This window comes from Clinocottus analis, unplaced genomic scaffold (assembly GCF_023055335.1).
Source record: "Clinocottus analis isolate CAN_PGR_092001 unplaced genomic scaffold, fCliAna1.0.p SCAF_22, whole genome shotgun sequence".
NCBI lineage: Eukaryota > Metazoa > Chordata > Actinopteri > Perciformes > Cottidae > Clinocottus > Clinocottus analis.
Window position 1 is genome coordinate 8306181 of NW_027175954.1, and position 23173 is coordinate 8329353.

Below are 23173 nucleotides of genomic sequence, written 5' to 3' on the forward strand. Positions count from 1 at the left end.
TTTCAGGTCATCGTTGGATGGTGAAATAGCTTGTAATTGTTGCCCTGCTGTTCTGTGGAAGTCCTGAAGATGGTGCTGTTGAAACAAACTTGAAAGAGAAACAGAGTTGCAGCCAGAGGTTTTGACTGATTGATCGACATGTTTCACTTATCTAATTTAAAGATATATTCCACGCCGTTAGGTTCAATATTATCACATTGCTACTCATTTTCAAATAATGTCAGAGTCTCAAAACATGCGACAAAAAAGGTGTTAATGTAACAAAAGAAACCAACAACTTGCTACCTTTGCTGCGACTTATTCTGAACCAGAAGAGCCAGTCTGCGCATGCGCACTGCATCGGTTCTATGGGGACGGGGAGGACATCACGGAAAAAACGTAGCAGCAGCAGCAGCAGCAGCACCACAAACCCCACGCCGAGATTTCTTCTCTCCGCTGCGCTAAAAGTGCGAGACGAAAGCGGCCCACGGCGATGCCCGGTGCGGCGTTAGCGAGCGGGACGACCACTTGACAGGCCCGGGCGAGGTCTGAGCCGTTGCCGGGAGGGGAAATACATTTATTCGTATGGGAGCAGCATGCGGGAAATGGTTGGAGGTTGCTGCGTGTGTTCAGACGAGCGAGGCTGGGCTGAGAACCCCCTGGTTTACTGTGATGGACACGGCTGCAGCGTCGCCGTTCACCAAGGTAACGTTAGCCGCCGTTAGAGCGTCATTACTGGGCAGCTGTGGCGGCTGAAGGCACCCAGGGGTGCTAGAGGGTCGGTAGGTTTCTTAGTAGCTCTACCGCTGTCTACGTGCGTGTTTCAGTGTGTGCGTGTGGGTGTGTGTGTGTGTGTGTGTGTGTGTGTGTGTGTGTGTGTGTGTGTGTGTGTGTGTGTGTGTGTGTGTGTGTGTGTGTGGGAGGGGTAGGTAGGCGTGATGTTTGTTGTTTCCTCTTCGCACACATGATTACACGCACAGGGCCAAGCAGCAGAGTGTGACACGGAGTCTGGATGGCGCCTTGATGGCACTTCAGGTCCGTGCGCGTGCCTGTGCCCGTGCGTGAAGTGGTCTGGCCCGGGTTGGATTCACGACACACTGCAAGAGGCGTGTTTTTGCGACAAAACAGCCCCGGCGAAGGCCCGCCGGTTCCGACATCATGTTGCCTTGTGTCCACTTTGCTTTGTTGCTTTAATGAGACGAAACAAGTGGATCCGTTAACTTCTAGGATCGTGTTTCTGCCACTGATTGTTGGACCAACTCTGGGGAAGCTGCTTTAGATTTATGCCCGGCTGACTTTGCTCATCTGTAGGTTGTGTTTTTTTGAAGTAGAGATGACTTTGTTCCTGTAAAGTCAGCAAAAGTGCTATAACATGTCATAAAGAAAGATCAGTAAGAAGCTGACGCAGCAGGCTGAGTTGAGAGCTGTCTTTCTTATTCAATCTTAAATTAAAGTTCCAACTGGATTATGAATATCTTTTCTCTTTAATATATTACCTGACCAAGAAGACAGCAGCACTTACAGTATTGACTCAACAACACAATATAAGAGAGATGTGTAAATTATGTTACAGTATATAATGGAGATGGAAAGTGAAGGAAAAACATTGCAGTATCTAAATATGTGTTACAGTCATGTATGTCACAGCACATTGAATGTGTTATAACTCTGTTGTATTGTTCATTCTGTACACTTGACATCTATTGCTTCTATCCATCCAAGTAGAGGGATCCTCCGCTGTTGTTCTTCTAAAGGTTTCTTCCTTTTTCCCCTGTGAAAGGTTTTTTTCTATTTTGAGGGGGGAGTTTTTCCTGATCCGATGTGAGGTTTTGGGACAGAGATGTCGCATGTGTACAGACTGTAAAGCCCTCTGAGGCAAAAAAAAATAAAAAATGAATTGAAAATAAACTCTGAGACTGAGACACTGGCTGTGAAGATGTTTTTTTATTTTGAAGATGTGTTGGAGAATTGCAGAAGTTCATGTATCAAAAATAGTATAAATAACCTGTCCTGCGTGTGTGTGTGTGTGTGTTTCCATCCCAGCATGTTATGGCATAGTCCAGGTTCCCACCGGTCCGTGGTTCTGTCGCAAGTGTGAATCACAGGAGAGGGCGGCACGTGTGGTGAGTATGCCGACACACGACATGACACAAAGCAGGCATGTCTCTTCCTGCTTTAGCCGTTAGAATCAATGCCACACTCACATCAAACTCTGCTGTCTCCTGTCCCATCTCAGAGGTGTGAGCTGTGTCCCCACAAAGATGGTGCCCTCAAGAGGACAGACAGTGGAGGTAAATCTCACCCTCTGTCTCACTCTCTGGCTGTTTCTCTGAGTGTACTGAACAGATTTCCACTTCATTCATAAGAAACCTCATCATGTCATTGATCCACTGACAATCTCTCCGTCAGGCTGGGCGCACGTTGTGTGCGCGCTCTACATCCCTGAGGTTCAGTTTGCCAACGTCCTCACCATGGAGCCTATTATCCTGCAGTACGTCCCGCATGAGAGATACATCAAGGTACACACACACACACACACACACACTCACACACACACACACACTAATGTGACCAGTTTTTAATCACCGGGACTTCATCGGGGTGTCATCGGCCCTGTCTCAAAACTAATATTGAGGATTTTATTCACCCAATAATATGTACAAGGATTACGATGGGGAATAAAATCAGAACAAAATGACAAATGAGAATACATAAATAAATTCAACATCATTTAGTTAAGGTTTGCAAACCACATTAACTAGAATTCAAGACAAGCAACATAATGAGATTTCCATAAAACAGGAGACACTCCCAAGCCATCTTTCACTGCAGGATATATATATAGCTGTCGGTGAGTCCATGGTTAATTGGAAGGGGAGAGAAGACCTCTCTCCTTGTGGGTGTAGAATGGACTGGCGGCTGAGGACACCCCTCTGACTGAGGTAACATGGCACAGTCCGATTCCTATTTAGTAAGGTGTGCTGCAGCAGCGCCAGTCGCTCTGAAGGACCGGCAGCTGCAGGTAACTGACAGGAAACTGTTAGCACTCATATTAACGCCACATAGCTACATTGTATGCGCTCAATAAAGACAAGAGGATAAACAAGTGTGTAAAGTTAAAGAACATGTTTACTGCAGAGCTCTAAAAAACATCACCTTCACTTAGCCCTGTCGCTGTTACGGCTGGTTCCAGCCATCACAAGGATATACAGAACATTTTCTTTTCAGTATTTCTGGACGGCCAGAGAACGGTATGCACATACAACAGATAACAAGCATCTATGACAGGGTATCAAACATCAATACTTTCCAACCAAACAATGCCACATATTAGCTGTACCTGTTCTCTTTGTGTATTTATGTATTGTTCTCATACATATATTTTTTTAAGTAAATTTCTTTTGAACATGTGTTTAGAAGTAAGGTTTTGGAAAATGTATAGTCTTGGTATCTGTACTCAAACTTGGGTATTGTATTACCACTTGAACTTCAGCCCCATTTGTCTCACAACTAATTTGAGAGCAATTACAATAAACTTTTGAAATTGGGATAGCTACCAATAGCTAGCGGGGGAAACAACAGTGCTACGCGCTTCCTGCTTTTGTTGAAACCGTTCCTTTGTGCCCTAAAACGAGCCAACATTTATCCAGAGAGATTTGCAAAGTGAAAGCAAGGATTATAGAAACCGATCTAAATGTTGTCATTATACTTCAGCTATCTAAATCATAATTTATTTTATAATGAAACTTTACTGAAATTATATCTATTGTCACTTTCAAGTTCAGTTGGAAATATAACAGACATTAAAAAAAACAGAGCAGTGCCTTTTGTTTTTAAGAAACACTTTTTTTTTGCGGTGTCAAAAATCCCACAAAGAGATCCGTCATAAAAGAAGAAAGCGTGAGCTGTTTCTCAACAAATGACAGGAGCTACAACAAACGCAGCTATGAGGCATCTGGGAAACCGCGTAACTTTTATTCCTCTTTTAACCGGAGAAACTGTCTCGCTCCACCACATTACCAGCGCTCCACCTACACGCAGCGTACAAACCCACAGCTGAATGTGTCAAGGTTGCGCCTGCTCTGGAGGTTGTTAAAAGTCATTCTGGGAAACGAGGGAGATTTTAATCGTAAAGTGACAGTTCACCTCAAAATCAAAAATACATATTCTTCCTTAACTGTATTGCTGCTGTTTAGCCATCAAGATTGCGTCGATCTTGAGTTGTCTAGTTTGAGATATTGGCCTAGGAGATCTCTGCCTTTTCTGCAAAGAAGTGGGAGTTTAAAGAAATATACATTTAAAAAAAACTCAACCTTAATGTCTCTTTTCAGGAATCATGACCTGATTACTGAAGATGATTCACAGACATTATGTGAGCAGTTTCATGTAGGAGCTATTTTCATTCAGCCATTGTTCCATGAAACTGTACTTTTTTAGAAAACTGGTCAAGGGAACAACAAAAAAGTGTAACAATTCATCAAAAAATACAGCATACTACCAAATGTGCTTTTTTTTAAAAAAATTTTACATACAACAAAAATAGATTTTTAGTTTTTGTGGTTATATAAATGTAATTCATGGTGCAGGTAGATTGCTGCTTGACTGTGCCGTTAATAGGTGTGTGTGCGTGTGTTTCCCTTTTTTGTGTGCAGCAAAAAAAAAGAACAATAGTAAATGACATGTCAACATGAAACTGTTTTATTCTGCATACTGACCGACAAAATACAAAGATGGCCTGAACTCATAGTTCTAACATGCAGTCATACTACATATGGACAAAAGGCTGAACCTGTCCATCATCATATACACAGTCATCCTTAGATATTCACAAGGGCTACTCAAAAATTTTGCTAATGTGTATTTATTTCACCTTTTTAAGTGAACAGTTGATCCTGAAAGACATTTCTGCTGTCTTGCATTTGTACCTTTTTTTTCTTGTACATCTGGTCTGGTGGCAGATTGTGTTTGGCAGAAGTAGTGAGCGCTGGAGTATCAGAGCAGACATTTTGAGAAGCATTGCATATTACAAAGAAATATATATTTGACACATGTACTCATTCGTCTTAGCAGCCAGTGGCTGACGTGCTGTGTGCATGTAATGTTAGTGTCTGTGCACATGCCTGCATATAAATGTACACATGTGAGTGTTTGAGTGCCTGGTTTCATATTACTGTGTCAGCTACAGTAAATTGCATGCAGCTTTCCCTGTCCGAACCATTCATCCAGATTTTGCTGCCTGCATTCCGAGACAGCGTTACAATGGACAGTGAAAACTTGAGACGCCACTCTTCCTTTTACACGCTTGGTGTAGTTATGTCCTTTCATTACATAGCCGACATCCTCTAAGGGGAGCAGAGTAAGGACGTGAGGAGTCGAGGAAGACAGAGGAAAGAGGAGAGAAAAGGCAAAACAGAGAGGGCTGAAGTAAAAAGGTAAAGAGCCCGCTGTTCCTTTGTCCTGCACCTGTTGCTAGGCCTCTCCTGCCCCCCACCAGCAGTCTGCCCTGCTCACTGGGGAAAAGCTGAAGAAGTACAAAAGCTCTGTGTGTGTGTGCATGCGTTTGTCTGCTTTGTGTGTGATCACATGTGTACGCTTACATGTATTTTATGGACATTTGTGCACAAATATAACTTTTAAGTGAAGACTGATGCTGCTGTTATGCTGGAGGCAAGGATTTCAGCCTTGAGCTCTAAAATGAATATATTTTATTTTAAACCATTTTGTTTTTGTTTCGCTGCTTCTATGTAAGTTCCTTGCAGTGTATCATGAAACTATTTTACAACCGTTCTCTACAAACTACAAGGAAATGAGGAATGAAGGTGACCATGAAATACATTTTAGAATTTAGTAGCATCCTGATCCAAAAACCTCAAAGTAAAAGCTCTCTTTCTTTTTAAACAAATGCACAACTGGCCACAAGCTCTTGAGTGTCAGCTTTTTTTTTTTTATTCAACATTCCAAAACATCTGGTCAACAGTTTTAGTGTCAAACGTGAAGCACTGAGCAAACTGCGTTTGTTTGAAAGCTCCATCTGTTGTCTTGACAAGCCAAATGTCCTGACATTTTACAGTATAGCTGTAAAAAATAAGGATAATTAAATGTGCCTGCTCTTAAATCATGATGGTTGTCTTGAATAGCCAAATAATATGAATTAATGAGTAAGTCAGCTTTCCACATAAAGCTGCATTTTTCTTTTAAATGGCAAGGGCTTTGTGTGCACTTTGTTCTTCGACGAAGCAATGCAGCACCTGTTAATAATAGTAATACCTCTTATGTCTCTGTTCCCTCTTATTCCCTCCATCTTTCCTCCTCGCCAGACCTGTTATATCTGTGAGGACCACGGCAGAGAGAGCAAGGCGGCCTGCGGAGCCTGCATGACCTGCAACAGACAGGGCTGCAGACAAGCGTTCCATGTCACCTGGTGAGTCTTAAAGGGATGGTTATACGAGTTACTTATCCATTGTCAGTATGTTAGCTCCAGTAGAGGACGGTCTGCATACCCCCAGTTTTGAATAACAGACAGGAGTGCCACCACAGAAGCAAAGTAATGCACCGGTGTTGACAGGTGCAGCATCGCAGACAAAAATAATTTTCAGTTTAAGCGTACAATATATTTAGAATATTATCACTGTGTAACCTTGCCACCAGGCAGCCCTCTCTGATCTTCAAAGACTCCAACAACAAAAAAGTAATTTTACCTTGCAGAACACAGGAGTCACTGTTGTACTATTGCCTCAGTCAGTTGGTTGTGTAATGGTGTGACTTTGGTGATTCCAAACTAAGCATTTAAATGACCAAAGTCACACTAACACAAACTAGGGTCAAGACATTATCTTATTTTAGAAACGCATAATTGATTTTACTTGACTGATGTAATTGGTTGTGAAACTGCCACAGAATGGATGGCCTGTTGCCGTCTACAGTTGGCCTCAAACTGCCGTTTCCCATAGCTGTATTTGTTTGAACTACTTTTCCCATTTAACCACCCTACATCCCTCCTTACAATTTATTTTGTTTGCTTTGTGCCTTGAATATTATAATATGTATTATTATGTTTAAGTAACAGCTAATTCCCGTCACAATCCATAAGTTAAAACTCATAACCTGAAATCAATCCTGGAATAGTGCACAGCACAGATTTCTGTCTGCAGAGATCTGACATTTGATCCATCCTGTCTTGATCAATGACAAAAGCACTCAGGTGTGTGTGTTTGCATGCATGTGTGCACGTGTGTGCTCTCCTGTTTCCTCTCCTGTCTGACCCTGTGACTCCCTGCATTCAGTGCTCAGATGGCAGGTCTGCTGTGCGAGGAGGAAGGCCCAGAAGCTGACAACGTGAAATACTGCGGTTACTGCAAGCACCATTACAACAAAATGGTAAGATGACAACAGTCTAAAGGCTACAAATGAATATCAAAATGAAAAAAAAATAATTTATTGAAATTTTACCAATTTTTGCGAGAAATGGTAGCAACTAAAAACATCCAAGATAAAAGTCTTTACCCATTGTACCCTCTTAAATCTGATATCCTCTTGAAGTAGTAACTCTGTCAAGTACCAGTAAACCTAACTGGTAAACCTTTTGTATTACCACCTTCTTAAACATGTAGTTTATTTGTAAGTTTGAATCTCAGCAACCTAATAATCAAACTGAGTTGGCATCTTGTTGTCTCCTCATTTTAAAGTCTGGCTTGTCACTGACTCATCCATCACGTTAATTCGCCACAGAAGCTACGGTTATGCTTGCTCAGACAATTCAACTTCAGTTTCTTGTATCGTTATAAGCAGTGGGATGTTGTTAATTTTTTAATTTGACTGACAACAACTTGTTTAGTTGTGTTAACAATGTCACCATGCTTGATGAGATTTTTGTGGCTCTGACAAAGGGATGGGAATCGAGAACCTGCCCTCAAGGTTATACAGTTATCGATGTATTTTTCCTTTATAGTTGCATATTGCAATAGCTCATGCAACATGACGTCAAGCTTGCAGCGTGTCACATTACTTGGGCTACCTTGATAGACAGTTTACTTTTACAACAGAGATTTAACTTGGTGCTCAGAGGATGCCCCTTGTGGGACCTCTCCCCGGGGTTTGCTTGGCCTCGCCGGTTGTATTTCAAGCTATATTTTGGGCTTGAAATTGCCTCGGTCGATGGTTGCTCACTGCTTTTACGTTTTATTTGGTCTTGAGATGATGCATTGTTTTTCTTTTGTGGATTTTACAGCAGAAGAAGTTGCGCTCCAGTGAAAATACAAGTAGCTCCTTCAGTCATGCCCGGGTGCGGTCAAGCTCTCCACCAGAAGACAAACATCACCACCACAGACAGAGGAAGGTAAGGCGTGTAACTGTCAGGTGTGACAATACAAAAGGTGTGCATTAAATATCTGGTCAGATTTGTACTTGTGTTTACACCAGTAAGCTTCTAATTTAAAGACTGTCAGTGTTCAACAATTTTACAAAGGTGTGTTCTTGTCTGTCTGCTTGTGTTGCTGTTACATTGAGAACAAAAGGGTTTTATAGTTTTAAATGTCAAGGTTTTTAAAATGTAGGTTTGGTGCTCAAGCAATTATGGTCGTGTGTATGCTTGTCTGTGTCTTTGTTTGTATGGGTAGCTCGTCTGTGTCTTTGTTTGTATGGGTAGCTCGTCAATGCCTCGTAGAACCTGGTTTGACTCTTAATAACCTGAGTCCTGTATATTCATATCTATTCAGAGTCATAAGGACAAGATTCGACAAAAAGAGCGCCACAAGAAATCCTCTGACAGCCTGGGCTCTTCAGTGACAACCGGCAGTATAGAAAAGGTACGAAAAGCCTACCCACAAAAATAACTTGTGACATGCTGGACACTTTAAAAGGAGTCGAGCTAATCTATTTAGAACCTGTGTGTTTTGGAAAAGATATCCTCCAGTCATCACGGCAGCAAGGACAGTGAAGGAAAGCCCAAGAAGCTGAGCTCACACAGCCATGTTCATCGCAGTAAGAAGACAGGGAGCACTGGCAAGAGCTGCTCCTCCTCCTCGTGCTCCTCCAGTCCATTCAACACAGGTACAATGTGCAGAATGAATGAGGAGACGGAGCGAAATGTTGACACAGTGATGTAATAACAGTTTATTTAAATTTGACTATCACTTTGTGTTTCTATGGGAGGTGGTTCATTGTCTTCCGCGCAGGATTTCCATTCGTTCTCAACATCTGCGCGCCTGGAGCGTGAAAACGAGCAAGGGGCTGACGACCACAGTGGTGAGGAACGTAAGGAGCGCCACAGGAGGCCGGCATTCCAGGAGGAGGAGAACGATGAGGACAATGAAAAGGGGGAAGATAAAAATGAGGAAGAGGACAGTAAATACCACAAACCACCAGCTTTGACTCCTGCTGATGGCCCACTGGCAGGGTCACAGGGTCACGACAGGTCGGAGGGCAACTCGAGCCCTTTTGAGAACAAGGTCACTATTTCCACCTTTGGATCCATCATGCGCATCACTTCTTCGTCGGGGCTGGGCAGCAGTAGCAAGATCCGGAAGATTTCCTCCTCCGGGGACTACAAGCCCTCTAAGAGTCTTTGTAAGCCGTCTCAACTAAGCACGCCTCCCATCCTGGAGGAGGCGGCCCAGGAGGAAAAAGCCACGCCTTCACCACTGCCCAGAGAGAGGAGGCACCGCGGCAACAAGAAGAGCAGCCATGGTCCAGGGCGGCCACGGGGCAGCAAGAACCGAGAGAGGAGGGAAGAGGAGCATCACCACCACCATCACCGCACAGTGCCGCCCCTTCCAGGCTTAACCTCCTCCCTCTACCCAAGCCCCTCCTCCATCACTCACCCCGCCTTCCCCGCCACGCTGCCTCCCACAGCCATCTCTTCTTCTTCTTCTTCTTCTTCTTGTTCTTCTTCTTCTACTACCACTTCTTTCTCCTCCTCCTCCTCTGCTGGCATTTTTTCCACCTCCTCCTCCTCTTCTTCCTCCTCTGCCGGCATTTTTTCCACAAGCTGTGGCAACTCTCTACTCGGCTCTGGTGAGTCTGAGTGAGTGAGTGAGTGGGTGTGTGTGGTAGCCCTCTAGCTTCCTGTGCGTGTGTGTGTGCGTGTGTGTGGGTGTGTGTGTGTGTCAAAAACACTTGTGGTGTGTTCATTTTCAGCTTGATTCTACAGTGATGAAATGTTTCCATTTCACATGTGCCATGACGACATCACAGTAGAAGCTTATCTGTATATCAGAACCTCAGAGTGTATTATAATAAGCCGTCAGATACCATTAAAGTACATGTGACTGTTTCTCATACACAGAGTTTTAAAATGCAGACCATTGTCTTAGTGTTTTTTGTGCACATATCTCTAAATGCTAGATTTTCTTCCCTACTTACAGATCTATTCTCTTGGCTGCCATGTGGTGTTGTCTTTTGTTGGTCTTCTAACATCTGAGATGAAAATAGTAATAAATATAATTTCCCATCCCTCAGGTATCTACTCCAGTCTAAATGACCCTCTTGCACTGGGCGGAGGTGTCTGCAGTACCCCTCTCTCCCTGGGTGGAGGGGTGTGTAGCACCTCCTTGTCCCTGGGAGGTGGCATGTGTAGCACCCCTCTCTCCTCAGGACTCCTTACTTCCCACGTCTCCTCGCTCTCACTTCCGTCAGTCAGTGCTGTCTCAAACACACAGGTATTTCAGAGAGGGTCACGGGGGGATATGTGTTGTGCTCTTGTTATCAGTACCAATGTGTAGCAGCCATGCCTGGTGTATATCTGTGCTATCTGGTATTTTGTGGTATTATTAGCGCAATCTAATTACAGAGCTGAAACCAAGCCAAAAAACAAACGGTTCCAGCTCATCAGTTGTGAGGATTTACTACTTTCTTTGACATATAAATCAGTTTAAGGATTTGGACAGTCAATTGGGTGAATTAAGCAACATCTCCTCAGGCTCTGGGAAATTATAATGCACATTTTCCACAGTTCTCCGACTTTCTTTCTTTATTATTTTATTATTATTGTTGTTATTAATAATAATAATAATAATAATAATAATAATAATAATAATGTATTTCCATAGACAAAACAATTTAATAAATTAATACATTTTATTTTACCTTTTTCTTTTTTCACCAGTAGTGTCTCAGTCATATAAACAGATTTCTTTTTTGGCCAGATGTTGACATTCACTGTCTCATAGATCCATCCAGGTTCCAGCAACAGCTTCAGCCTGATCTCCACGCAGCCATTCGCCAGCTGTCTCTCCACGGCCCCGACACTGCCACCACTACTGACCCAAGCCCAGACCTCACTGCCAGGTGAGCGGGAGATCAGCGTTCAGAGATCAACATAATTTATTTGCATTTGTTGAGAAACTAAAGCTAGTTTTAGATTAGCTTCCTCAACAATTTGTCAGAATCCTGCATGCATTTAATATCTTCATTTTTGTACATAAGTAAAAGAATTCACAACTCTTTTTCCCAATTTTCAGAGTCCGACCTCGATGACTGCCGCTTCCCGTGTCAGGGGAACTCACCGAGAGAGAGTCTTTCTTCACAGTATGTCTTATTTTATTTAATTAATACAAAATCGTGGACATTACATGATTTGTAAATCCTTACTGAATATGAGCGAGTGAGTAGTGAAACGCTTCTTTGATCCATCAAAGGAAAGATTCCACGTACTGTTTCTGTTGTCAGATCAGTTTCTATTTCTGTAACCAGTACCAGGAAACGGGAGGCAAATAGCAGCTGGTTAACTAACAAAATGACTGTGTGGATTAGAAAGAAATACTAACCACAGCCACAGGGTTTTGCTGGTAGTTTCCCAACTCGGCTGCAGTGATGACTTCTTATTTCTTTCTGACTCCCTGTTTGGTTGCTTCTTCTCTTTTTTAGGTCTCCTATGAGCTGTCTTCCTCTGCTGTTTGACCAGAGGGACGGGTTGAGTGCAGGAGTCAGAGCACGCCCTGAGAACGTCCCTCCTGCCAGCTCCCACATTGAGCTCCTGCTGGAGAAACACGGCAATGGAGAAATGGGAGTCAACAGTGAGTGACGTAAACCAGTGGTTACCACGTGATTCAAAGACAAAACTCAAAAGATCTATTTAGTAGGGCTGTACAAACAAGTTAGAAGCTTCATTCATAACATTGACCTTTAAATTGTAAATCAACATTTGAAGGCTGTGCAGTTTGTCTATTCATTCTGTTTAAAACTTGTATTTCAGCACAGTTGAATAAAGATTAGGCTACTCTAATATTGGTATTCAGGGTTCCCGCGAATCCTTTTTTTAAGTAATATTGAAAGGTATTGAATTAATTAATAAAAAAATAAGGCCTAATTGGTATTCAAATGTCTTCAATAAATCTTTATAAAGTCTTGAAAAAATGCTTAAGCTTCAGATTTAAAAAAATATATATTCCTTTTTGTTTGACTGCAATTTCAATTTTTTTAATTTTTTTACAGATAACCCCTTTGACATTAATGTCACACAGATAATGCGTGACAATATTATTATTATAAAGTTGGTCTTAAATTTAAATTTGAGTAGCATGAAAAAGTCTTAAATCTAGTTGGCAGTAAATACTGGGACCCTGAGCTTTTTACCATTTGTCGAAACAGATTGAAGTGGTGGCTGAGTGGTAGGTTTTTTTTTGTTATCACTGGTTTAGGCATGCGGTTGACAAAGCCGCGTTGTGACTATGGAATCAGAATCAACTTTATTGGCCGTGTGTGTACACATACATGGAATTTGACTGTGGTTACACGTTGCTCTCGTCGTGCATATGTACATATTTATACAATAAACAAGATAAATATAAAAAAAAGGCATGAAAGACAACAAAGTAGTACAGATGGAGGAGTCTGCTTAATTGTTTATCTAAGTCACGGCCAGTGGAAAGAAGTTATTAATAATGTATAGAGGTGGATGTTGGACTATTTGCACGCAAGTGTCTCTTTCCCGCTCTGTCTGCTCAGTCCACACCACAGACTGTATCTCACTACAGTACATCCAGATGTCAGTCCGGTTTGGCAGAAACGTCCACTTGGACTCGAGGATGAACTGGTTAGATCATGAAGGTCGAAGGTCACTGTGATCTCACAAAACACGTTTTTGACCATGACTCAAGAATGTATATGGTAATTATGAGAATTTCACACGAATCTCTAAAGTGAAATGAAGAAATTTGCGACAGACATGAATGTAAACTATGACTTGACTGGCTGGCACATGCATGCAACCGCGAGGGGATGACATCATAAAATATGGCGCCAGACATTCCAAGCTTCTTTAGAAAACCTCAATAGAAGCTTTGAACATGAGAACAAAATGACATTCGGTACAGCCTTGCTTTTGATGATGAATGTGCTTGGAGATGCATTTGGGGACAAAATATAGCACAGCAAGAGATGTCATGCTGTGACAGCTTTGTTTCTCATGTTCCTTATCAACATTTAATTTATGTTGTGCTCTCTCCTGAACCCAGCTGCTCACTGACTCTTGATCAGACTTACTTTTTCTCTGGGAACATCGTCTGCTGACCTTTGCATTTTTTAAATCTATTTTTAATCTTTTTTTCCTCCACACTTATTTTTTTCATACTTTTACTTTTTTTTATTATTTTTATCATTGTTTTTCTGTTTTACCACTATTGCCTCAACTGAGCTCTAACTTCAACCCTAATTTCCTCCACAGCCCTCTTAACATCTCTTAATTGTCCATTTTCATGCATCTTAGCCTCCCGAATCCTTTGTAAATGGAAAGGCCCTACTAATCTACACCTTAAATATATTTATCTGTACCCGAGGGAGAGTTCACTTTGGACTAATGAGTGTGTGAGAGAAGTGCATTTGTTCTCCCAGTCTGTGATGCAGGGCACGCTGCACTGATAGTGCACAGAAAATCAATGAGAAGGCATTTAGAGGATGGGGTTGAAATCTGCTGTGAAACAACACTAAGTATAAAAGCAAGTCCAGGAAGCACCAGTTAATGTCAGCACTTTCTCAATTATACATCTTTGAAAATAGTTAATATTATAATAATAATCATCATAATAATAATAATAATAATAATAATTTGACCTCCTGGAAAAGCCTAAACGTCTTCACAATATGAAATATCCACTGAATAGTGGACAGTTGTGATTAAAAAAAATGATAGTCATACCAACTGGTTAAATCGGCTATACACTCTATTTCAGAATATATTAGTTTAAACATGATTCATGGATGCGGGTATCAAAAAGTATAAATCCTGCTCTGTCCTGGGGCCTGTCTCAGGAAGCTGGGTTAACATACCCGGGGTTTCCCTCAGTTATCCAGCTGCAAAAAAAAAAAACAGCGATTCTGTTAATGCGGAAATGACTGGGATTGTAATATTAAATCACCGTCTCAAATGTATGTTCTTATTTTTTATTACCTTTTCGTTTTAACAATTTAACCTCATTTCAGTTGCAACCCCACTGGAGCTAAAAGAACATGGGAGCAAGTTAAAACAAAATACAAGAACATAGTTCAAGGCGGTCAGTGAGTTTATTATAATGTCTTTCAGGCTACATGTATGATGGATGATTTTGCCGGTTACGAACAACACGCTCTCTGCAGAGCGCTGCTCTTACTATCCGTGTCCTTCCTCAATGTGATTGAGTAGAAATGGGCAGGTCATGTTTCCAGGACAATGATTGGCCAGTAGGCGTCTTGCGTCCCCGCTGAGATCTTATCCGGGAACTTAACCTGCTCCGGAGCAGGTTAGGCATTCAGCGCAAGTTACCGGGGCAACATACCCCGCTAAGACGTGAACCATCTTTGTGAGACGGAAAACCCAGAGTCACTCCAGAAGTTACCTCGCTAAACCGAAATCCAGCTTTGTGAGACAGGCCCCTGGTGGCTGGTATCTTTAGAGGACAGCATCTCAGACTCACTATATAGTGATCTTCCCATGGATGTTGTAGTAATTTGGATACTCCAGATGAATATTGGAAGCACACCTCCACTGAAATGCGGTTTCTGTTTGACGACATGTCTGTCCTCCCTGCTTCTTGTAGTTGTGGAGATGCTCCAGTCCCTCCACTCGCTGCAGCAGGAGAACCAGCGCCTCCAGGACCAGATCCTCAGCCTGACGGTCAAGAAAGAGCGGCTGCAGCTACTCAACACAGATCTGGCCGTGTCTTTCCCTCCACACATTCATTCCGCCTACGGCCCCATGCACTCCTCTGCCCAGATCAACTTCCTGTCATCCACCCAAGGTCAGTTTCTTTATATATATATATATATATATATATATATATATATATATATATATATATATATATATATATATATATATATATATATATATATAATATAAATATAAATAGAACAAACTTAGCAGAGCTGGGATTGAAACCTCTGATCCTCTGCTTATAAGATGGACATGCAAACCATTGATCCACAGTAGCAATTGATGTGAGCACTGATATTAATGTGTTAGAAGTCGTTAAACATGGATTACATCATGAAAGTGGCGTCACAAACGTGTCACAAAGCGAGGGAATCTGCAGAGGAGATGAAAATGTAGCAACATTTATCAGAAAATGAACCACTTATAAAAAATAAAATGGATAGGACGCTACTTACCGACGATACAACACCACTTACCCATGTGATTGATATGACACCACATATCAGAAAACAAGGCAAACTTAAAGAGGTATGGGTAGAGACTGAGCATGCAATGCATCTATGCTTATTGTATAGAACAGGTCAAAATGGAAATGTATAAAGGGACCAAACATGAGATTTCCCTGCAATGCTGCTTCTGCAATGAATGCAATTCCACTCATAAAATGCATTGTATGTAAATAGGCTTTAATTAACTATAAAGACACACTGAGATTTAAACCCATTTTACGGTGAGATCTAGCCAAGACGAGGTCAAATAGCAGAGAAAAGGGGAGACGGGAGACGGATGATGAAAGAGGATCATATGAAGCAAAAGGCCCTGGTTGGCTTCGACCCAGGGCTGCTGAGCCTTGGTGCATGGGGTGTTCACCCTACCATGTGAGCCATCTGACTTTTCTGTGATACTACTATACACATAAAAAGAATCGTGACTGTATCTACTTTGACATTATTACTGTGACAAATCGGACCACAGACGAGCAACTGGCTCGAGAACTCTTATGTGGTTGTTCTGCTCCAGAAATTGCCTCCAGGACGTAATTTTTTTCCATGATGACGCTCAAGGTGAAAACAATACCAGCCACACATCAAGGTGGTTGGTAATGAGTACTAGCCAAAATATAATGTAAAATACTTTACTTTGGATGATCTGAATGAGTTTGCTTCACAGCGGCAGCTACAGAATGCTCAGACTCCACCACCAGTTAAATACACACATCTATGTAGAATCTGAGCCAGGGACAAGCAAACATTGGCCCTGCCTATCAAGTTAAAGATTTCATTGAAGACTTGATTGTCAGCAAACTGTGTGATGCCATCTTGAAGAGGAATACTCGCATTGAGGAATGCTGAGGACTGATTTCGGCACGAGGTGAGACTTTGTGTTTCAAGTGCTGGCAGACGTGAGGGTTTCCGCGGTGCGATATCTCACACGATGCAGATTATATAAAATCTGGGGGATGAGGGAGGCCACGGATAGACATGTGCTCACGATTTCCAATCAGAAGAATGCACCGTCACACCATGGAAGAGAGTGGCCATTATGCCAACTGAGCATGATTATTGTAGTTTGTGATGAGGTCGGCAGTGACCAGGGCAATTGCTTGAAAGGATGGCATGATCCTGCTTACGGACTTTAAGCGTTAAGGTGGATAACTTCTGAGCATGTCATGAATAACCATGCCTTTTAGCATTAAGTACTACCCTTTGCTTGATTGAAGATCAAAACTTAAATCAGAAAACTCAGAAAACAGTGTTTGAGTTAAGTCCCAAACAATTGTGCTTGTAGAATAAGAGCTATAGGATGGAGGCGGCTACATTTAGGTACGGTATGAGAACATTGCTAGTTAATTTTTCCGATGGCAATTTCTGCAAGTTTCATATAAGTGAGCCAGTAGAGGGCTTTTATGGTACAGGACGTGTAATGGTAGGTTGTGAGGGCGTGAGTTTTAGTATGCCAATTCAACACGGCAAATGCTGGATATTCTAATATACCCTTCGTAAACCGAGGGATTAAATTCGTTCCAACTGCGTGTTTCTCTAATATACCTGCTTTAAACGAGCTCCGTAGATGCCCTTTTTGTATATTGTCTGAGTAGAGGCAGGCTCATTTAGGCTGGATTTTCTGTGGTCTGCATGGCTGGTTTGCTGGATTTAGCCGGAGACGGCATGTAGTCGATCAGGTTGTTACCTGCACAGATTGACCTGGTGTAACCGGTGTGATTCCCAGGCAGGGAAACAAGAGGAAGAAGAAGTTTTCTCCTCTGCTGAGGAAGTGGACGTCGGCTTGTGCCCACAAACGAGACTGGAAAAAGGTAATGTGGACATTTGCCAATCGCGTTGGTTCGTAATGAAAACACACAGACACCGGGCTGATGGAGGGTGCGCGTACCAGCAGCATGAACATGATGACGGTAGAGAGACAATCCTGGATTCTAGGCTAACGATGTAATTGTGTTGTGCTATTGGGTAGCAGCTGATCAGAACAGCTGGGACCATGATTGACAGCCTTGAACGATGACAGCATGTGGATGTGGAAATGTGATGTGTAAGGCATTTTTACATCAGTTTAATCAAAGTATTTTGCAGTTTTTATCGTGTATTTGTGTTTCTTTTCCTTAGACCCCCTGAACACCAATAAGAGCCCCCTGTCCAAAAGCTGCTTCCTGAATGACACCTCCTTCGTTACCTCGTCTGAGGTGAGAACCTGTAGACCTTTCTTGCCTTGAAAACGCCATACAAAAGTGTACTGGATAGTTCCAAGCCTCAATCATGAGGTTGGCATTCAAATTTTAAATCAACACTTGAATGCTACAAAGCCTTTTTTGTACGTCTATTTATTCAGTTTTATATCTGGCATTTCTGCACAGTTGAAAATAAAGTTCAAGCTACACTATTATACTGTTTCGATGTTTAAATTAGATTCCAGTTGTGGTTTCGTTGTATAGTTTCTGACCTGTGTAATCCGAATATTTCCAATAAATACAGAGTGCTGTAAAATTGTATTGCGAGAAGATAAATTTAATCATTTCCAAAATTCACAACATGTTTTTATTTCACAAAATATTCTGCATCAATAGATATTTGTTTCCATTAATCATAAATTAATTTGAAAACCTAAATCAAAGCTTATAATATGATGTTTAGTACGTCTCTAAACTTCAGTGCAACGGCTCTGAATTAACTTTCAAAGCAAAAGATGAGCTTTAATTTACGACCATGTTTTTTCATGCATTTGTTTCAGGAGCTCCACTCTGGTAGTCCGTCCCGCAGTAGCTCCTCCCTCTCCTTCCAGAGTACTCCTCCTCAGCAGAGCCCCGCTTCCTTTGGCCAGCCCCTGTTGAACGGCCTGGGTCGAGGTTTGAGCGATGTCTTGCCCGTGGTGGGCGGGCTCATGTCGTCCCTGGCAGGAAGTCCTCAGTTGAATATGAATGGCGTGCTGGGCAGTCTGAACGGTGTGATCCAGTCTCCCGTGCAGAACACCCCTCAGCCCACACTCCCCGCTTTGCGCCCCCAGCCTCCGCCGCTCAACCCCCAGGCCCTGGCACAGGGCTTTCAGCTTCCCAAGAGTGTGAGCCCGTATGTACCGAGTCTCTTTAAATCAGCCTAGGAAGAAATACACTTTGAAATTGATTCTTGTTTTGTTTCCAGGCATTGGCATTATGTCCGGGATAAGTAATCTAATAGTTTGGACTGATCAGTGTAGCATAGTCTGATGTGTAATGTGGCCGTGTGTCGTTGCCTCTGTTTCAGGTCTTCCCTCCTGTCAGAGCAGCAGAAGCAGCTTCTTCTCGAGCAGCAGCAGCAGCAGCAGCAGCAGCAGCAGCTCCAGCAGTTCCTCACCTCACAGAACTTCACTCCTGTAATGATTCACACTTTGTCCTATTCTCACCCCTTTTTTCTCAATGTACATTTTCTTAAAGATACCCCAAAATTGATCTATTTCGATACACTGGTGATTCAGAGTATTACGACATTATTTTATTTGCATAAACTCAGGAAGACAAAATGGCCTTAGGCATGTAGCTACTTTTGGACAGAGGCTAATGGTTTGCTCTTCTTTTCAGTTTTTTCACTAAGCGCACTGTATTCTGGCTCTAGCTTCATATTTAATATACAGACTTGAGAGCAATACTGATCTTCTTATCTAGCAATCAACAATACGTGTTTTTCCAAAATGTTAAATTATTCCCTTAATGACAGTAGATTTAACCCGTGTTCAACCCAATTTGTTTTAATAATTAACCATAATTGAGTGAAATTTGTCTGACATGAAAGTAGTGCTCTGCCTTATTTGTTTTACGCTAAGACACTTCTAGCGTCCAGACAACATTTATACTCAAACTTGTGACACTAATGACAATGCTTCAATATTAACTATACAAAAGACTCAAATGTGAAATATTATCAATTCATAGAAATTACATTTTAGGATTATTATTGAGGAAACAATATCTACAGTAGCTTGAGACTAACTAGCAGCTTAAGTTACGAGTCACTGAGTTTACTTTGTGAACAGGAAACGAGCCACCATGAGTGTTCCTATTTGACTTGCAAACTGGTTAACGTCTAGAGTTTGGAGACAGTCAGACACTGTGGACATCTAGAAACACAGAATAGCTTCTTTCCTTGGTGACTGGTGTGTCAGGGATTATATGAGATCATGCTCTGGTACATTTAAGACACCAGTGAACTGGACATTTCCACTTTTCACTATACAAATGTTGCTCAACAAGAAGGTACAAAGGGGATGACCCAATGACAACTTGTTCAACGGCTTTGAGCTTGTTTATTGTAGCTCTCTCACAAACACGTAACATGTTGGGGAGAAGAAACACTTGAAAGGCTGCATTTTAATAAATATGATTACTAAAGCATACAGATGGACTAATGTTCCAATTGAAAACCCTTCCTAGGTTTCCTGAATGTCCCATAAACATTTTATCATTATTTATTGTTTTTTTTCTTCCCTTTTCTTCCCCCCACTCAATCCTCCAGGAGCAGCAGGTGATGGTGTGCCAGATGCTGCAGCAGCAGAGACAGAGGGAGCTGCAGCGCCTCACGCTGACGGGAGCACTCTCCTCCACTCCAAACTCTCCCAACCTGCTGTCCTCAGCTACAGCCTCAGCCCTGCAGGCCGGCCAGGGAGGCGGCCTCTTCGGTCTGCAGGACAATGCACTTCACAAACCTGGGGTGAGTAGTACTGCGAGACTTCTAATTATGACTCTATTATGCTGACGTTTTTTAAATTGAAAAATTGTGTGATTGTATTTTCAGGCTGCAGGGGAGAAAGGTGGAGACAAGAATGGGTGATGTTTCTTGCTTTCACAGGAGCAGCTCAAATGAAGACATGGGACATTACAGCCCAATTGAAGAACTAATGTCAACTTACATGACTTCTGAACGTTTTTTCTTCTGTCATCTTTATCTTAAACCCAGTTTTATGAATGTATAACAGGATGGACTGAAATGTTGTGTTTTTTAAATTCTTTATATTGGAGGGTCTTCTCCTAGGTTTTTTGCATAGGCAGCTTTCAGAGAGCATGAATACAGTGGTCTCTTCTTAAATTGCACTAATTTGTTACTAGGCCAATGGGGCTGCTGATGAAGGCAGAGCCAGAGTACCTGCTCAATCCTGCAGCTGCTGTGTAGGCTTTTGAGTTAACGTGTGAACTCAAGGTCAGAGCGTCTCTTTCCTGACTTCTCAAGCACTGACAGGTCATGATTTCCCACCGTGGCTTGAGCCAGACTTCCTATTCTGTCGGTGAGAATCACAGACGTCTGGCACTTCTTGCAACCTCAACTGTCTTCCTTGATATTGTGTCTTCCCTTTGTGTTCACCCCACCCAAATCTGCATCCAGATCTTCTATATGTCTCTCGCGGCCTCTCACAGGCACTTAATGCGTAAAGGATGAATATACTGTCATTTCTGATGTATGGTTAGTGGCATTTCAACTTTAAGCTAGTTATTACCTCAAATGTTTCTGCCACCCATTTTCCATTGTTGAAATTTTGTGCTGAGTCGTTACCGCAGTAGCCTTCACTGGATTTAAATGCCCACCAAAAATCTTTGTTAGCTCTAAGGTATTGACCCATGTAAAATGTAAAAAATGCACTTAGCCCGTGTGTCCAAAATGGCGCTATGGGGTCCACTAGAGACTGGCATCGGCAAGAATGTTGAGCACCAGATTTTATTCAAAACCACCTTGAGAGTTTCTAAAGATTTTTATATCTTCCCAGTTGCTATCGAGATTAAGCAGACACAACCAAACATTTGGAAATTCTAAGAAATTTAGAAAAATAGTTTGTTTCTTAAACAAGTGTGCACTTTGCATGTTAGTAGCTAACATCAAAGCAAATTAGCCACCAACAGAGTACCTTTATGAAGGATCGGTACTTACTAGGCCACTAGGGACTGACAGGTTTTTTATTTATGTGAATATTTGGCACTCCTCTTCCTGAAGTGTCATACTTTTATGTTACTTCCATACATAGATATCCATTTCCTGTTCACCAACTAGTTGTTCTTTTAGCAATACTGGATAGATAATGCCTTAATGATGCTAGATTTACAGAGAAAACCATGAGCCCAAAGGCTTATACTCTCTTGCCGTCTTTCTTCTATAGTGTTTTTTTTATTACAAGGAGGGGTACATTAGTAAAGTGAAAGCACTCTTCCTAAAAACCCATTTATACTTTTGATAGCTGACTGAGGATTTCAAAAGTTAAAATGTGTAAATAAGCGTATAGTGGTAACTAAAGTGTCAAATCATTTTCTATTGTAATTTTTGTGTTGAGATGCAATGATCTTTAGTTGTTTGTGCTTCAGAGAACTGAGAAACAAGGACTTAAGGAGAATCTTCCAGTATAGCGTGCAAAGCGATGTCATAGGAAACGGCTGGGGACGGCCAAGATGTAAACTATTATTAAACGGTGTGTGATACATAGTGTAGCTGTTATCAGACGGTGAATTGCCGGTGTCGTTACTGTTGACCTTCACTGCAGGGCTGTGTGAGCCCATTTCATAAGCCAATGTAGAGATGAGCGCGTCTTTCCTTCAACTTCTCTTTATCATATGATGCCTCTGTTTGGCTTAGTTTGACTAACAAAGAAAGGCTAATCACAAAGTAAGGGATTATTTTTATGTTATTTTCTCCTGTGTTTCTCACTTATTGGCAATCTTGAAGATAATCTCCCTTACATGTGATATCTTGAGTGCTAGAATGTTTTGTTAGCAGCTAATGTAGACGTCATAAAGGAACTTCTAGCAGCTCACTAGTCTGTGATAAATACTGTAGCAATGACAAAAGGAGAATGTTGATTCTGTTGATAAAAACATGAGCCAACGCGTTGACATGACTCCAAGTGGGAGGTCTGCAATTGACCAAGTAAGTTTTTATGAGTCACCTCTCAGTTGAGGCAAAGTCCAGACACACAACCATGTTCAGGAGATTGACTGAAGTGGTGCGAGGGATTTCTGAAGCGGTTTCTTTCTCATGTTGCACTGGGGCGCTTTTGGCCCAATTGTAAATTGTTTTTACTACCTTTTTTAAATTTTGTTGGAATAAGAATTGTATACTTTTAATGTTTGTGTAAAACACATTCTTTTAAGCTTTGAAGTTTGGGTAACCAAGATAATACATGTTCTGAATGTCGTACTGTGTATCTTTTATGTATTACAACATTTAAGCAACATTTAAGATCTGAATAAGCTTTGATGGAGAGTGAGTTACCTATTGGGATATGAATTGCATGAAATGCAGTGACATCTCTCAGATGTGTTGCTGAATACCAAGTAAGAACTATGCATACTTTTGAATGCATTGTTCCCTGAAAAAAAGGAAATTAAATGAAATGAGCACTGAATTTTAAAAAAGGACAAGCATGTTGTCATTGTACAGTGTATTTGTTTGAGAGAATTGATCAAAACTAATTTGACATTATTAAGATTAAAAGCCCTGTAAAGTATTTTGATATTTTTGTGTGTAAAATTAAAAAGGACCGATTAAGACAACTTTTTTTTGTCAATAAATGTATTTTACTGAGTTGTTTTACATTTTCTCTCTGGTG

The 23173-nt window shown here is 41.6% G+C and overlaps 1 protein-coding gene across 1 annotated transcript; it reads left to right on the forward strand.

Moving 5' to 3' along the window:
• The first annotated feature begins 356 nt into the window (after positions 1–356).
• LOC137792817 (protein AF-17-like) lies at positions 357–23117 on the forward strand. The gene is made up of 20 exons (XM_068588570.1): positions 357–684; positions 2023–2102; positions 2216–2270; positions 2389–2498; positions 6297–6400; positions 7263–7356; positions 8207–8314; positions 8694–8783; positions 8880–9027; positions 9130–9990; positions 10435–10634; positions 11145–11262; positions 11436–11502; positions 11842–11990; positions 14988–15188; positions 17725–17801; positions 18347–18681; positions 18856–18964; positions 20101–20295; positions 20380–23117. The coding sequence occupies exons 1-20, from the start codon at positions 576–578 to the stop codon at positions 20413–20415; spliced, it is 3246 nt and encodes a 1081-aa protein (XP_068444671.1). The 5' UTR covers positions 357–575; the 3' UTR covers positions 20416–23117.
• The last annotated feature ends 56 nt before the right edge of the window (positions 23118–23173 follow it).

Excerpts from the sequence above, each read along its gene's own strand:
- LOC137792817 (XM_068588570.1), top strand. The coding sequence starts at position 576 with ATGCGGGAAATGGTTGGAGGTTGCTGCGTGTGTTCAGACGAGCGAGGC. Across the intron at positions 2,499-6,296 it reads CGCATGAGAGATACATCAAG|ACCTGTTATATCTGTGAGGA; the intron begins GTACACACACAC and ends CCTCCTCGCCAG. Across the intron at positions 15,189-17,724 it reads CTTCCTGTCATCCACCCAAG|ACCCCCTGAACACCAATAAG; the intron begins GTCAGTTTCTTT and ends TCTTTTCCTTAG.